The sequence below is a fragment of the Sapajus apella genome, unplaced genomic scaffold, assembly GCF_009761245.1.
Source record: "Sapajus apella isolate SASKATOON/1434 unplaced genomic scaffold, GSC_monkey_1.0 scaffold14, whole genome shotgun sequence".
Lineage (NCBI taxonomy): Eukaryota > Metazoa > Chordata > Mammalia > Primates > Cebidae > Sapajus > Sapajus apella.
Genome location: NW_022436954.1, coordinates 14,669,704 through 14,686,503, shown reverse-complemented (window position 1 = coordinate 14,686,503; position 16,800 = coordinate 14,669,704). Strand labels below are relative to the sequence as shown.

Below are 16,800 nucleotides of genomic sequence, written 5' to 3'. Positions count from 1 at the left end.
TTTTCTTGGGTGTGTTAATGAAATGAAAGTCAGCATCCTAGCTTGAAGCAATCTAAAAGCAAAGGTTAAGAGGAGGTCTCGTATATAAGTAGTTCATTTCAGGAAACAGAATGAAGGCACTGGGGACAGTGAAACAGGGAAAGAAAGTGTTAATACAAGATGGTGTTAAGTTGATTGCCATTTATCAGTTGGCTCCTAGTTACTGATGGTCAAGAGTTTCTCTAAGCGTGTTATTCCCTTCATATTTTCAGGTGTGGGTATGCACCAGAATGATGTGTCACGGCAGCAAGCACCACAACAGAATGCAAGAGTTGCACTAATGAAAGCAGGCATCATTGTGGGGATCAGTAGGATGAAGCTGCTACAAGGTTTTAATTCCTAGCAGCCGTTTTCTGTAGCAACAACTAAAGAAAAAAGGTAGGTTAAGAGGATGTGAGACAGAGTACAAAGGATGCCCAACATACCTATTGATTACTAGTTAAAAATCGTGCTGTTTTTGCAGATTTTTCAGCTCAGAACAATATGCTTTCATCAGCCTCTCTTAAATGGGGACTTCAAATAATGTGACTGAATTCATTCTTTTGGGCATTACAAAAAATCCAGAACTAGGGAAAATATTCTCTGCTTTGTTTCTAGCCATGTATGTGACCACAGCGTTGGGGGGAAAAATCTACTCATTGCGTTGACTCTGGATGCAAGTTGAAGTCCGAGGTCACCTATGTACTTTTTCCTTACTTCCTTGTCTCTCATGGATGACACCTACTCTTCCGTCATTGCCCCTAAGATGACTCCTTCTCTGAGAACACTATCATCTCCCTTGAAGGCTGCATGACTCAACTCTTTGCAGAGGATTTTTTGGGTGGTATGGGGATTAGCTTTCTCATTATGCGGCCATCTGTAAGCCCCTGCACTACACAACCATCATGGCTGCTGTTGGTGGTAGGAGCTTGGGTGAGGGGATCCATACATGTCACAATACAGCTTCTTTTCATGTATCAGATACCCTTCTGTGGCCCATAAAACATTACTGACCATTTTATGTGTGATTTGTTTCCATTGTTGAAACTTGTCTACATGGACGCCTACATCCTGGACTCTTAGTTATCCTCAACAGTGGAGTGATGTATATGGCTATCTTCCTTATCCTAATTGCTTACTACATGGTCATCTTATGCTCCCTAAAGTGTTGTAGCTCTGAAGGTTGACACAAAGCCCTCTCCAACTGTGGCTCCCACCTCACAGTGGTTATCTTGTTCTTTGTGCCATGTATTTTCTTGTACATGAAGCCTGTGGTCACTTACCCCATAGACAAGGGAATGGCTTTACTATTGTTGCACCCACGTTAAATCCCCTGATCTATACCCCGAGGAACACCAAGTTAAAAAATGCCATAGGCTGGGCGTGGTGGCTCACGCCTGTGATCCCAGCACTTTGGGAGGCCAAGAGATCAAGACCATCCTGGCCAACATGGTGAAACCCCGTCTCTACTAAAAATACAAAAATTAGTCGGGCGTGGTGGCATTGTCCTGTGGTCCCAGCTACTCGGGAGGCTGAGGCAGAAGAATCGCTTGAACCCAGGAGGCGGAGGTTGCAGTGAGCTGAGATTGTGCCACTGCACTCCAGCCTGGTGACAGAGCAAGACTCTGTCTCAAAAAAAAAAAAAAAAAAATGCCATAAGGAAACTGGATGAAACAGGGTGGTCACTAGCTTACATGCTAAGAATAAACTTTTAATGCAAGGCCAGTAAGGTTTTACCCTCCTCATTCCCTGAAATCCATTGGGTACATGGGAGCCAGAAGCATCTAAAAAATTTTTTTCTTTTGGAGACAAGGTCTCACTCTGTCCCCCAAGCTGGAGTGCAGTGGCACAATCAGGTCTCACTTCAGCCTCAACATCCCAAGTTCAAGCAGTCCTCCTGCATCAGCTCCTGAGTAGTTGAGACTACAGGTCATGTGCTACAACACCTAGCTAATTTTTTTTTGTATTTTTAGTAGAGACAGGGTTTCACCACGTTGCCCAGGCTGGTCTCAAACTCCTGAACTTCAGCAATCTGGGATTACAGGCATGAGCCAACACACCCATCCCAGAGGCATTTTTAAGCACACACAACAGGCCAAGATAACACAGTGTCCTGCATAATCAGGGTATTGCCTCCACGTCCAGTCTACTACACCAGCAGATTTTGTATTCCATCCCCTTTGTCACAAGGCTCTAGACACGATTTAAAACAAAACAAAACAAAACAAAACAAACCCAATTTGAATACTCTGAGCCTTTCCCAGTTTAGGGATTTTGTTTTTCTCTCTCTACCACAGTGATCTTTCCCAGAGCCTTTGCTTGGCTGGCTCCCTGTCATTGTTTTCTATCTTCAGGTGGACTGCTACCTCCTCAGAAGAGTCTTTCCTGGTGATGTTCTTTGGTAATTCCCTTCAGTTATTTTCTAATCCCACATACTAATCATATCCTTATTACTCATAATCACAAATTAAGCTTTAAAAATTTAGCTTTTATCTTCTGTTTTCCCTAAAAGCTTGTAATCCTTGTCAAGGTAGAGATTATGTTTATTCATTGGTGTGTAAACCCAATAATTAGAACACTCCCAGTCACCCAATATGATCTTACTAAATATTATTGGATGAATATAAATCTAAAAGAGACTTTGAGCTAAAAATTTTTGCAAATGAATATAAATAAAAACTTGGGAAAACCTCCAGAAGGAAGCACTAAACACAGAAAGGAACAACCAGTACCAGTCACTGCAAAAAAGAACCAAATGGTAAAGACCAATGACGCAATGAAGAAACTGCCAACCAAAGGGCAAAACATCCAAACAAAAACAAAATGGCATGATTAAATTCACACATAATAATATTAATGTTAAGTGTAAATGGATTAAATGCCCCAATCAAAAGACACAGACTGGCAAACTGGATAAAAAGTCAAAAGCCATCGGTGTGCTGTATTCAGGAGGCTCATCTCATGTGCAAAGACGCACATAGACTCAAAATAAAGGAATGAAGGAAGATTTACCAAGCAAATAGAGAGAGAGAGAGAATAAAAAGCAGGCGTTGCAATCCTAGTCTCTGATAAAATGGACTTTAACCAACAAAGTTAAAAGGAGACAAAGACCAAAAACTCAAACAAATCAACAAGAGAAAAAATGAACCCATTGAAAAGTGGGCAAATGACATGAATAGACATTTCACAAAGGAGGATATATATAAATGGCCAACAAGAATGAAAAAATGCTCCACAGCACTAATCATCAGGGAAATGCAAATCAACCATCGTGAGATACCACCTTACTCCAGCCAGAACGGAGTAATTTACTAGTTGTAAATTAGTACAATCTTTATGGAAAACATTATGGAGATTAAAAACTAAGAACAGATCTACCATTTGATCCAGCAATCCCACTACTGAGTATCCATGCAAAGGAAAAAAAAGTTATTGTATCAAAAAGATACCTACACACATATGTTCATTACAACACAGTTCACAATTGCAAAAATATGGACTGAAACTAAGTGTCTACCAACTGATGGGTGGATAAAGAAAATGTGGTATATACACACACACATATGGACGCACACATGTATATGTATGTATATATGTGATGTGTGTACATATATGTATTTATACACACACACACACACACACACCATGGAAAACCACTAATTCCTAAAAAATAATGTCTTTTGCAGCAACTGGAATGAAACTGGAGGAAATCTTTAAGTGAAGTAACTCAGGAATGGAAAACCAAATACCGCATGTTTTCCCATTTAAGTTGGAGCTATAAGATATGGCCACACAAAGGCATACAGAGTGGTATAATGAACTCTGGAGATTCAAAAGTGGGGAGGGTAGATGGCAGGGTGAGGGATTAAAAACTACCATTTAGGTACAATGCACACTACTTAGGTGATGTGCACACTAAAATCCTAGACTTCATCACTATACAATTCATCCATGAACCAAAAACCATCTGCACCCTTAAAGCTATTGAAATGAAAAAAAAAAATATATATATGAATTTCATATACCTTAATATTATAGAACTATCAGATGCTTTTATTAGTGTTTGAGATAAGAATATAGGAAAGAATTCTATTCATCAGCAATGATTTTGATATGTTAAAAAAAATGAAGAAAGGAAAAAAACTGCACAATTTTATTTTGCTTTTTGACCTATTCATGCTTGTTGCTGAAATGATTTAGCATCAGTTGCAGCTGTGGTTGTCATACCTGTGTTCACTTTTGGAAAGAGGTTAGTATTATTACTATTTATATTATACAAATATCAATCTGGTTAATGTTTGATATCCAAAAGGAAACCAAAGTGAAACAAAAATGAAGAAGGAGATATTCTCTCCAAGCTACATCTGTAATGTTCGTCAATACTTGGAAGTGGATATTCATATATTGACAATGACCCACTTCCAAAACTAATTTATAATAGTACTATTATGCAGATTGGATAGTATGATCTATGCAGTCGTATCTCCGAAAGACAGAGACAACACAAATGACACTGATGTAGGCATTTAGCTCTTCAGCCTTTCAAATGATGACGTCTAAGCTGATAGATGATTTTGGCTGAATTCCAGGGCCAAAGTTGATCTTCAGAGCGTCTCTATTTAAAAGTCCTTAGTCAGGTACTCAAATGTGAGAAACAATTGTCTACACCTCAGGTTTCATGTATATAAACAACGGAAACTTCCAAAGACACACAACTCTTGAGTAAGGATAGAGCTTTGCCCATGCTCTCTGTGACAGGAAGGAAAGAAGAGTGATCTCTGGAAGATGCCCTGTGTAAAAGCAGAGTTGGCATAAACTCAAGTGGAGAAAAAGAAATGGGCCTCAGTTGCAGTAATGATCAACAAGTTACCCAACGATGTCCCCAAATAGAAGAAAAATGTAAATTGCTACTCAAATTCTTTTTTCAATTTGGCTTCATTTGTTTTATGTATTCATTCACTTACTAAATTGTTGATTATTAATTATATACTAGAAATGGTGGTTTATAAATGCTTACTGTGGTAGCTATGGTGGAGAACAAGCTAGTCATGATCCCTACCTTCAATAAGTACTTATAATTTATAATACTTGCTAAGAAAGAAATAAGGATTGTTCCATAGTTTCTATCCTTATGTTATGTAAACTTTTTCTCTTTTAAAGTTCTTTAGTCATTAATCACTTCAATCAGGACTTGTATGTGTGTGAGCTCATGGTTCTAGTGCTCATGTGGTCTTATGCCAAAAACTCATGCACTTTGTTCTGAAAGCCTGCTCTTTAGATTCCATATGGCTATTCTTTCCTGACTTTATCATGATTCTTTGAACACGCCTCTTGAGATCCTTCAGGGATTCTTTCATGTGTTTGGATAACCCAATATCTTGTTGTTGGCTCCATTCTGTAATCTCTCTGTTTTTTTTTGGGGGGGGTGGGGTGGGGATGACTGCACACAAACTCACAATTCGCACTGCCATTCACGAATAATAATTTCAAAATCCAGTTCTGCAGCACTGACTTGAAATTCATACTTAAAAAAATCAATTGTCCACTGAACATTTTCACTTGTCAATCCCATGGCTACCTGAATTTCAGCTTGTCCCCATTACCTTGCTTTAATTCTAAGATCCTCAATCTGAGGTGCTATTACTTAGCCATGAAATGATAATGAAATGCCATTCATGATGAAATGTCTTCCATCATTATCACTTTCTAGTGCTCTCTGGTCTTCAGTTTAGGCTAGTGTAAGGAAAACGTGTGGAAAGAGGAAAAAATCACAGGATAAAACAGTCACTAGTACAAACATTAATACTGAGCTTACTAAATATGTAACCTAGGCAAGCTGCTTAATTTCTGTGAGTTTTGGGTTTCTCTCATGTGAAATGTCATTGTTAACACCTATATCATAGAATAATTATGTGAATTTAAAGATATAACTTATGTAAAGTCGCAAGCACAGAGCCTGATATATAAAATGTATGTGATAAATATTTGGTGAAATAATATTAATTCAATACAATTTATTTCTTAATAAATGTTTTTACTAACATGAGTTAGTAAAACAAATGGAAATAAATTTGAAAAAATGTGAGATTTGGTGCTCATCACACATATCAATCTCAGACCACTTGCTATAAATATGTGGTTCTTTGGTGGGGACTGTCTGTAGCCCACAGAAGAGAATCTCTAGTTTCAGAGCTGCACACTGCCTTCCCTGGGTGCACTTGCAAATATATGTTGCAGGTGTGTTACATGAGAGAGAAAAGTTTGCTTCCTAATGGGTGAGAGCAGAATTGATGTCTTGCTGATCCACTTTTTTAAAACCAGTGACTGGCCGGGCGCGGTGGCTCATGCCTATAATCCCAGCACTTTGGGAGGCTGAGGAGGGTGGATCACGAGGTTAAGAGATCGAGAACATCCTGGTCAACATGGTGAAACCCCGTCTCTACTAAAAATACAAAAATTACCTGGGCATGGTGGTGCGCGCCTGTAGTCTCAGCTACTCGGGAGGCTGAGGCAGGAGCATCCTTTGAACCCAGGAGGCGGAGGTTGCAGTGAGCCAAGATCGCGCCACTGCACTCCAGCCTGGGTAACAAGAGAGAAACTCCGTCTCAAAAACAAAAACAAAAACAAAAAACCAGTGACATTATTTTTGATCTTTCTTGTTTTCTGTTACCCTCTCTAGCACCCATTTTATTTCTCCTCTTTTTTTACCAGTACCTTTGGTGTGCCTGAGGTACCTAACACCTCCACACCATTGTTCATATGTGGCTACTGGATATGAGAAGGGCTAACTTACTATAGGCTAAATAGAAAAAAACAGAAGTTAAATCTGGTTAGCAAAGGAAGGGAATCGTTAGGGAATAATTCTCTCTAGGATGCTAATCTCTTACGTCATTATGCATTAAACTATTCTCTCAAGGTTGCAGAAAGAAACATTAAAAAAAAAATTTACAGGAAGGCTAGTTTCAAAAAGGAATGGACAGACAACACTAAGAGACTCTTCTTATAGTAGAATGATTTGTAATCCTGAAATGCCAGATGTAGGTGATGGGGAGGAAGGCAGCAAGTCACACTGCCACGTGTGTACCTATGCAACAATTTTGCATGTTCTTCACATGTACCCCCAAACCTAAAATGCAATAAAATAAATAAATGGGGGAAAAAAAAGAGACTCTTCTAACAGGTAAGATTATTTCCATCTTTGGGAGCTCAGAGAGTTATCATTACAGATTAATTCACAATAATTTATAAATATATTTTATGTCTTGTAACTATGCAGTTCTCACATTCTCTGAAAAAGAGAAAAAACCTAAATTTCTAAAATTTAATGTTAATGTAGGAAATAAGTGGAATGAAATATTATCTCTGGAATAAATTGATTTTTTTGAACTCAACAAATATTTTATGAGTACCAGGCATGTGAAAAGCCATGATTGTTGGGGAGTAAAGAATACATTTCATGTGTTAAGTTTTATTACAGTTTCTTGAGATGGCAGGGTAAATAAATGTTCACTGTTTTTTAAAAATGCAAGCCACTGGGGCAAGATAAGTCTTCACTAAGAGTTGACAGGTCCTAGAAGCTTAGAAGAGATTATATCTGATAAAGAGTTAGAGAAAAGTTTAATAGAGAAAGTAACCTTGACAAAGTTTTTGGAGAATACCAGATTTTTCATCTCCAAATGACAGATTTGAAGAAAATATTGTCTATTACAGCATAGAATTGTTACTACTTGGTTGTTTTGAAAATATGATAAGAATATAATTTGAAATTGGTACATATCTGAGATTTAGTATGAAAAGTTAAATAATCCTCAGAAAATGTTCGGAGTAAGCATGAAAACATGCAGGCTAAATTTTATATATCAAAGGGAAAGATGATATGTTATATATGTGGTAGGGACATTGCTCAAAATACTTTGGGTAAAAAAAATCCTCCCTCCTTTGCCCAACCTCCTTCCACATGTCATCTTATCTATCCTCGCCCCACCAGAATGCTCATGCTGTCTGTGTAGTATGATTTGGAAAGATGGACATTTAAATATTAATTTCATGTCATTTGGGGCAACCAGATATAGGAAGCATAGATAATGCATATTAAATGTTATAATTTGATTCTATGGCCAGGTTGTTTTGAAGAGCATTCCTTGATTTGATAGCAGAAATCATGAGACTCAGTTATATATGGGAAGGAACTCAAGGAGAGTAGATTATAACACACTTGGATTTAAGAATTTGGGGGATACAGCAGCTTGGGACAACCTGGTTTATTTACTGCAGAGAATGATAAATTATGCAAAGATGTTAGTGAGGATAGAGATTCTCTTAAATATAGAAGTCAAGTATAACTGATTTAGGGAGAACTGGATGGTTTAAGAGATTTATTTTTTTTCTTCTTTATTTTATTTTTATTTCTTTTTTTTTTATCATACTTTAGGTTCTGAGGTACATGTGCAGATCATGCAGGATTGTTGCATAGGTAATGCATGGCAAGGTGGTTTGCTGCCTTCATCCCCTTGTCACCTATACTATATCTGGTATTTCTCCCCACGTTATCCCTCCCCACCCTCCCCAGTCCCCGCTGTCCCTCCTCTAGCACCCCCCAACTGACCGAAGTGTGTGATGCTTCCCTCCCTGTGTCCATGTGTTCTAATTGTTCAATACCCGCCTATGAGTGAGAACATGTGGTGTTTGGTTTTCTGTTCTTGTGTCAGTTTGCTGAGAATTATGGTTTCCAGATTCATCCATGCCCCTATGAAGGACATGAACTCATCATTTTTTATGGCTGCATAGTATTCCATGGTATATATGTGCCACATTTTCTTTATTCAGTCTATTGTTATGGACATTTGGGTTGGTTCCAGGTCTTTGCTATTGTAAACAATGCTGCAATGAACATAGGTGTGCATGTGTCTTTATAATAGAACAATTTATAATTCTTTGGGTATATACCCAGTAATGGGATTCCTGGGTCAAATGGTATTTCTATTTCTAGGTCCTTGAGGAATTGCTACACTGTCTTCCTCAGCAGTTGCACTAATTTGCACTCCCACCAAGAGTGTAAAACTGTTCCTATTTCTCCACATCCATTTCTTTTTTTTTTTTTTCCCATTTATTTTATTGCATTTTAGGTTTTGGGTCCACATCCATTTCTTAAGGAAAACAATGCTTCTCACTGTGGCCTCTGCAATACCACAAAGAAGCATAGGAGGAGCCTCCTAACCCTGGATTCCACTCCCATCTGCCCTTCAACACCTCCTGGTCGCTTTTCTTTCAGCTATTCTCTGTTACCTCCAACATAAACACATTGTCTGTTTACTATTGTTTTGATCAATGTATCTAGCCATCTAAAGTTGGCTTATCTTGTTTGAAGAGTTGTGGAGAGTGCAGGAGTTATAAGAACATGTGCTGTATTACTGGTGATGCTTTGTCTTCACCCACTGTAACCCACTTTTGTGTCTTTTCCCTTGAGAATTTGATGACAGATGTTAACACTCCTCTGCAAAGAAAATGGATGTAGACTCATATAGATAGACATACACAAAAGTGTGCAGCAGTATCAGAAGGCTATGTAAAACGTTAAGGCTCTCCTTGAATCTCTTAAGAGCCAAGGATTCATATAAAGAAAAAAACCCAACAAATTCTTGAGATGATCACTTTTATGGGAGTCAGAGTCCCCAAGTCTTTCTTAGCCGTGTGATGCCTTGCAGAGTATATCTTCTACTCCAAGTCATGGAGCTAATTCACGGAGTTATCTGAAATTGATCTCCAGCTTTTTTTTTTTTTTTTTTTTTTTGGCTTTTTAATTGAGGAATATATTTGTCATTCTCCCATTCATAATACATAGAAATCTCCAATAAGCAATGATGTGGATGTGTTTTGCCATCAGAATAGTACTAATTAGATACTATCAATGCATTGTTAAAGGAAGAGAGAATGTTCAATTAGGAAACACTAAGCACCATCAGTGGCACAGCAATAGCACAGAAAACAAAACAAAACACTAAGCACCAACATTATAATGGGGATTGGGTTTGGTACAGTGGAGAATAACATCCAGAGAACACATAGCTTTCCAGTATTCTTATTCCAGGATGGAAGCTAGGCATACATAAATAATTTAGTTTAAGCAATTACATATAATAGCATGAGAAAAGAATAAGGGAAGCCTTTAGAAAGCTGCAGAGATTTATTACGAGGCAATTGATGAAGGCTGCTTAGATGAAATTATTTTGCAGTTGTATTTTGAAATGTTACAATAGTTGATGTAGGTAGAAATGGAAAGGAATTCCAGGGAAAAAGACATACTCTGATTATTGACTAATCTATTCACTAAATATTTGATGAAGACCTATAATTATTACCAAGTTAATTACATTATATATTTATAATCCTTAATTTATCTAAAAACTTTATGTTCAAATATATAAGGTAAATAATATAGAACATCTAGAAATGAATAGTCTAATGGGATTGCTGATATACAAACCAAAGGTTATACGCTTAAAGGAGTGCTCAAAAATCATAAAGTATTAGAAGTATTAAAGTAGAAAATGCCTACCGCATTTTCAAGCATAAATACTTAATGATGAATTACCTTTTTAAATGAATTAAGGAAAAAAATGAGCTTATTGTAATGATTAAAATACCAACTCAGTTCCCTTACAGTTTAAGATACTTTTCAAAGATTACAGAGTCCAAAGAGTCCAAAGATACCAAAAATATACATATATGTGTGCATATATATAGATATATATATGTGTGTGTTTTAGAGCTGCATTCTGCCTTCCCTGGACTGTACTTGCAAATAAATGTTACAGGTGTGTTACAGGAGTGTGTGTGTGTGTGTGTGTGTGTGTGTGTGTATACTGTTTTATTCTTAGCATGCCAAAGTGAATAACTTCATCAGACACTTTCCTGGGAGCATTTTTCTTTATTTGGAGGAAGATAAGGGATATTTCAAATCTGGTGAGGAGAAGAAAATCCGTCAGGGGAGAGGAAGTAATATATATAAAGGGAATTTTGTGCCTATTTTGTCTATTGTATCTGTTTTGGCCAACTTGTAACTCTCATCACAGTGTTTTGAAAGTATTGATGGGAATGTGGAGAAACGCAATAGGCTTCCAGACTATATTTAAATAAATTACACTTTCATTTGTATTTGCATATATGTACTGTCTAGTGTCACCTTGACAACAAAAATCTAAAGAGAAAAAATTTTCTTTAATAAGAAGCCTTGTGATAATATTTGTTTCCATATTATTTTTTAAAGAACAAATCTTCATTGGCAAAAGCGACATTTCAAAGTTGAAGAAGGATTGACTTTTCCAGGACAGAAAATAAATTGAATGAAGAAGGCAGTTGCTATCTACTCTGTCTTCTCTAAAATCACATCACCCTCTTTCTTCCAAATCTCTGCTCTGTTCCAGGAATGTGTGGTTTTTGGATGTCTGGATAATAAAAACTCTACTGGGGATTACAAACATGATCTAGTTCAATAATAAACCTTCAAACCACCCAGTTATAAAATGCTTTCTTGTTTTCACGATTCAAGCTAAACACTTGAATCGTGAAAACAAACAATTGAGTAGTAATACTATACTCAACCCTCATTTCATTTAAACATAACCTCAAGGATTCTGAGTGTTCTAGGGGTGCTTTTAATAAATTAGAGGAAGAAAATTAGAAATAGGGATATTAAAGAGATATCCAATTTTCTAAGAACATTCATTTCTGTTTATTAGTATATATCAGTACTAAATATTATAAGGACACATCAATGTAGCAACAGATTATTTACAGGCTATAAGTGTTTTACTTTTTATAATCTGGAATATCTGGGAGAAATTTTGCAGAGAAGTGGAGCATACTAAGTATTCATAAATAACATATATTTATATAAATATATACAATGAATATGTAATATATAAACTATGTATTAATATTATCTATAGAGTGGTGGTGGTGTAGGTCTTTGTATCATGAAATTTCAAGAGCAGTCAAATATATCTTAAATGTTGAATGATACACGATGCAAAAAGTGGCCTGAAAATTGAAAATGAAAAAAATGAAGTTAATATTAAAATAGATCCATACCTCTTACATTTACATGCATTGAACTGAAAAAATTAATTAGAATGATGCTAAAGCAAACCAAGACTTGTATTTGAAGAATGCTATACCAACGTATTATGTTCATAAGCACGTTTGAGACTCATAATAACCCCATGACGTGGTCATTAAAATTATGAAACAAAGTGTCGAAGTGGCTTTTTAAGAAACCACTAACAGAATGTATCCGATAGGAAATATTTAATTTTGCATAAAACATTCCATAAAATCACATAGCACACTACAAATTAATTCCTTTATTTTTTGCAGATAGACCATTTCACACTTGCCCCATCACCTCACTCATGAGAACCATGCAACTGAATAATAATGTGACTGAGTTCATTCTGCTTGGATTGACACAGGATCCTTTTTGGAAGAAAATAGTGTTTGTTATGTTTTTGCTTCTCTACTTGGGCACATTGTTGGGTAATTTGCTAATTATTATTATCGTCAAGACCAGCCAGGCACTTAAGAACCCAATGTACTTCTTTCTTTTCTACTTATCCTTATCTGATACCTGCCTCTCTACTTCCATAGCCCCCAGAATGATTGCGGATGCCCTTTTGAAGAAGACAACTGTCTCCTTCAGCGAGTGCATGATCCAAGTCTTTTCATCCCATTTCTTTGGCTGCCTGGAGATCTTCATCCTTATCCTCATGGCTGTTGACCGCTATGTGGCCATCTGTAAGCCCCTGCACTACATGACCATCATGAGTCACCGGGTCTGTGGTGTGTTGGTGGCTGCAGCCTGGGTGGGATCCTGCGTGCATTCTTTAGCTCAGATTTTTCTTGCCCTGAGTTTGCCTTTCTGTGGCCCCAATGTGATCGATCACTATTTCTGTGACTTGCAGCCCTTGTTGAAACTTGCCTGTTCAGACACCTATGTGGTCAACCTACTCCTGGTTTCCAACAGTGGGGCCATTTGTACAGTGAGTTTTGTCATGCTGTTGTTCTCCTATGGCGTCATCTTGCATTCTCTGAGAAACCACAGTGCTGAAGGGAGAAAGAAAGCCCTTTCCACCTGTGTTTCCCACATCATTGTGGTCATCTTGTTCTTTGGACCTTGCATATTTATATACACACGGCCTGCCACCACCTTCCCCATGGATAAGATGATAGCTGTGTTTTATACACTTGGAACACCTTTGCTCAACCCTCTGATTTATACCCTGAGGAACACAGAAGTGAAAAGTGCCATGAGGAAGTTATGGAGCAAGAAATTGATCACAGATGACAAAAGATAAATGAAGATTTCAAATCCTTCTTCAAGTTTGGAGTGCCCTAGGAGAAATCAATAGAGAATATTATCTTCTTATTGTTGATTTAATGTAATCTTGTCATGGTGCATGAGGGTTAGTTCCTTTGGGAGAAGAGACAGGGTGGACAAATAACACTGGTTAATGTTGAGTTAGTTTTATGTGGCTGAAAAGGCAGCATGCTGTACAAACAGATATGTAAAGCTCATTGCCTTCACTGCTGTCTCTGGTACTCCTGGCTGCTTGGTGTCACTTGTGGTTTAGATCTGCAGTTTGCCTTTTCTTCTCCATGTTTACTTCTGGAATTCACTGCTAATAGTTACCTATCTATATATCAACTGTCTAACAGGTTTTTCCTCTTCTTAATGGTTTTCTTTATTAGACATGTTAGATTCTTTATACCTCATGATCAACTTAGTTGCTCTTCCTGACTCAACAGAAAGTACCATATTTCAATAATTGTAGAAGCTTTATGTTGTAAGGAATGGTATACATGGCCTAGGTAATCTCCCTTTCAATTCTTTGAGCCGTATGCTGAAATCTTTCCATAAATTCACCTAGATACTTCTAGAACCATGATAGAACACAGAAAGAAAATTTACCCCTGATTTTAAGAAGACTATCACTGAAAGGGTTCTTGATCTTAAGAAGACTATCACTGTTGGGGTTGTAGTCATATAATTATTATTTTTGTAAAATCACTTTTTGGTCCTAATTTGATCCCTTCTAATTTGGAGGACTATTAATGTTTCTCTCAAACCATAATAATTACAGTAATTTGTTCATATTAGAAGGATATTATGACTGTAGGATAGATAGCTCAAATTAAGGCAGAGATACTATGTGGGCTGGAAATAAAGAGCGTAACCAGTTGGTTGCAGGAAATTTGAAACAACAGACTCAATAAAGTATCTGATAACCTAGAGGCATATTTTTAGAATTAGAAAAATAAATAGTTTATCAAGATATAAATTATTGTAGTGAGATTTCTATACAATGGAGAAGAGAGGAACTTAAACAGAGAAGGTAGTGATGTTTAGATGAGAGGTGTATTTCTGCAGTGGAAATTGCTATCGCCTTTTGTCTTTTTTATTAACTTGTTTGTTTCATGCTAAAAGCACATGTTTTATGATGGAAAGTAATGATGTCTCAATCACTGCTCCTTTTCCTGAGTACTTTATATTCAATTTGATTATAGAAACATTGACACTAGGTAAATGCATACTTCTCTCCCTTCATATAGAGAGGATAAAACAAGCTCACTTTTACATAACAAGTATAAAAGATACTGAGTGACTGACCAAGAATATTAAAAAAAAACTTCAACCTCAACTGCAACCCATTATGAATTGATATTATTGAATTCAACAAGACTTAATTAAGTTCTTGAGGGTACACCAGCCAAAACTGATAAGACCTGGGACTGAGTGTGTCAGAAGGGAAGAGTAATTCATGAACAAATGGATGATTCTGATCCTATTACACTGTAACATGCTAAATCAAAGCCCCTCTCTCAACTCACATGTATGGGCTCATTGGGAGTACTGTATAATCAACTGACAGAGAAGGGACTGATTTTGGTCTGGTTTTCAGACAAGTCACCTCAATTCATTGACACCAATTGTATAGAACAGCTGCCCTTCACAGAGCAATTCAAAGGAAGTCTCACAGGTAAGTAGCATAGGGAAATTGTGCTAGTGGACAAAGACCTGACAAACTATTTTTCTGCTTTGTATATAGGGAGAAATATCCTATTAACAATATACATTGACTCAAGGGTAGCAGCAAATGCCTGGGTTTTTTATCCAACTGGAAGATGAAAACACTGGGCAAGGTAGTCTATGAAACATTTGTGTGAACAGCTCTATTGGAGTGGGAACTAACTAGAAAGATGTAGAAGAGAATAGGCTTTAACTAGCCAGGTGATCAGGGTGAACTGTGTTCTATCTATCCAGCCCAAGGCTATCCAAATGATAGCACATGAACAGAGCATCTGTAGCGACAAGCATGCAGGTTACGCCTAGTCACAGTGTTATGGACTCCCTGCCTTAGATGCTGATCTGCCTTCTGCCACCTCTGAGTGTGCAACCTGCCAGTAGCAGATGCCATGCCTGAACACTCAATATGATGCTATCCTCTGGGAAAATGGTCATCACCTGGCAGCAAGTTGACGATATCAGACCTTTTTCACCCTGAAGGTGACAGTAATTTGTCATCAGAAATGATAAATACTTTAGATACAGGTCTGCCTCCCATCTCCAAAAATACCTTCACCTACACCAGCAATTGATGGCTTGCAGCCTGAGGGATACATTGACATAATATGTTTTAATCATTGCTGAGAACATGTTACCCATTTGTGGACAAAGGAGATAAGAAAGTGTTCTCATGATCTCAGAATTCACTGATTTTACCGTGTAACCTATTACCCATAAGCAGCCAGCCTGATAGAAAAAGCCTGTTAAGAGTTCGATTAAGAAACTAGCTAGAAGCCATCTCTGTGAGGATTTGGGATGCTGTCCTCAGGATTCAGTATATGCATTGAACACTGAACTGATGCCTATATATGGTGTGGGGTCCCCATTTGCCTAACAGACTAATATACATCATTCTTAGACCCAAGTGGTGAAAGTGAAGTGTTTACCATTGTCAACACTCCCAGGAACTCACTTTTAGAGTCTTTAGTTTCACCAGGATACAGGTCCTGGTTTCTGGAGAGGAAAATGTATTTGCCAGGAAAGCTGTAGAAACACAGTAGGAACCACAAAATAGCGCCCCTTATATGAGTAAATCAGCAGATAAAAAAGAGTTACTGTCCTGGCTGCAGTACTTGGTTCTGTTTGTTAGGAGTAGCTAGAGTTGTTAGTATAGATTAGGACAGAGATGACTGTATCCAGAACACAGAGAAAGCAGTGGAATCTCTCTTAGCACTTGCACAACCAAGGATAACTGTAACTGGACAATTATTGCAACTATAGCCAAGTCTTCAGTGTCTTGGGAGTTTTTTTGTTTTGTTTTGTTTTTAGATGGAGTCTCACTCTGTTGCCCAGACTGTAGGACAGTGACACGATGTCAGCTCACTGCAACCTCCACCTCCCAGGTTCAAGTGATTCTCCTGTCTCAGACTCTTAAGTAGCTGGGACTACAGGCGTGAGCCATCATGCCTGGCTAATTTTTTGTATTTTTAGTGGAGACAGGGTTTTGCCATGTTGATCAAGCTGATCTCGAACTCCAGACCTCAGGTAATACACCCACCTCGGCCTCCCAAATGCTGGGATTACAGGTTTGAGCCACCGTGCCCGGCCCATCTCAGGAACTTTGCAGGTGAACTAGCTTGCTAGTTTTCTCTGTTTACTCAGATGACTGGAACCTCCCCCACCCTGCTAAGTCAGTTATCTAATAACGCCCATCTCCATGT

General features: G+C 37.6%; 1 protein-coding gene and 1 pseudogene across 1 annotated transcript; both read left to right on the top strand.

The window, feature by feature from the left end:
* Positions 1 to 545: 545 nt before the first annotated feature.
* On the top strand, positions 546 to 9,314 carry LOC116554558 (annotated as a pseudogene).
* Positions 9,315 to 12,437: 3,123 nt separating this feature from the next.
* LOC116554457 (olfactory receptor 4C16) lies at positions 12,438 to 13,370 on the top strand. Its single transcript, XM_032282425.1, has one exon. It carries the CDS (start codon positions 12,438 to 12,440, stop codon positions 13,368 to 13,370), a length of 933 nt encoding a protein of 310 aa, XP_032138316.1.
* The last annotated feature ends 3,430 nt before the right edge of the window (positions 13,371 to 16,800 follow it).

Coding starts and splice junctions, on each gene's coding strand:
- LOC116554457 (XM_032282425.1), top strand. CDS start 12,438: ATGCAACTGAATAATAATGTGACTGAGTTCATTCTGCTTGGATTGACA.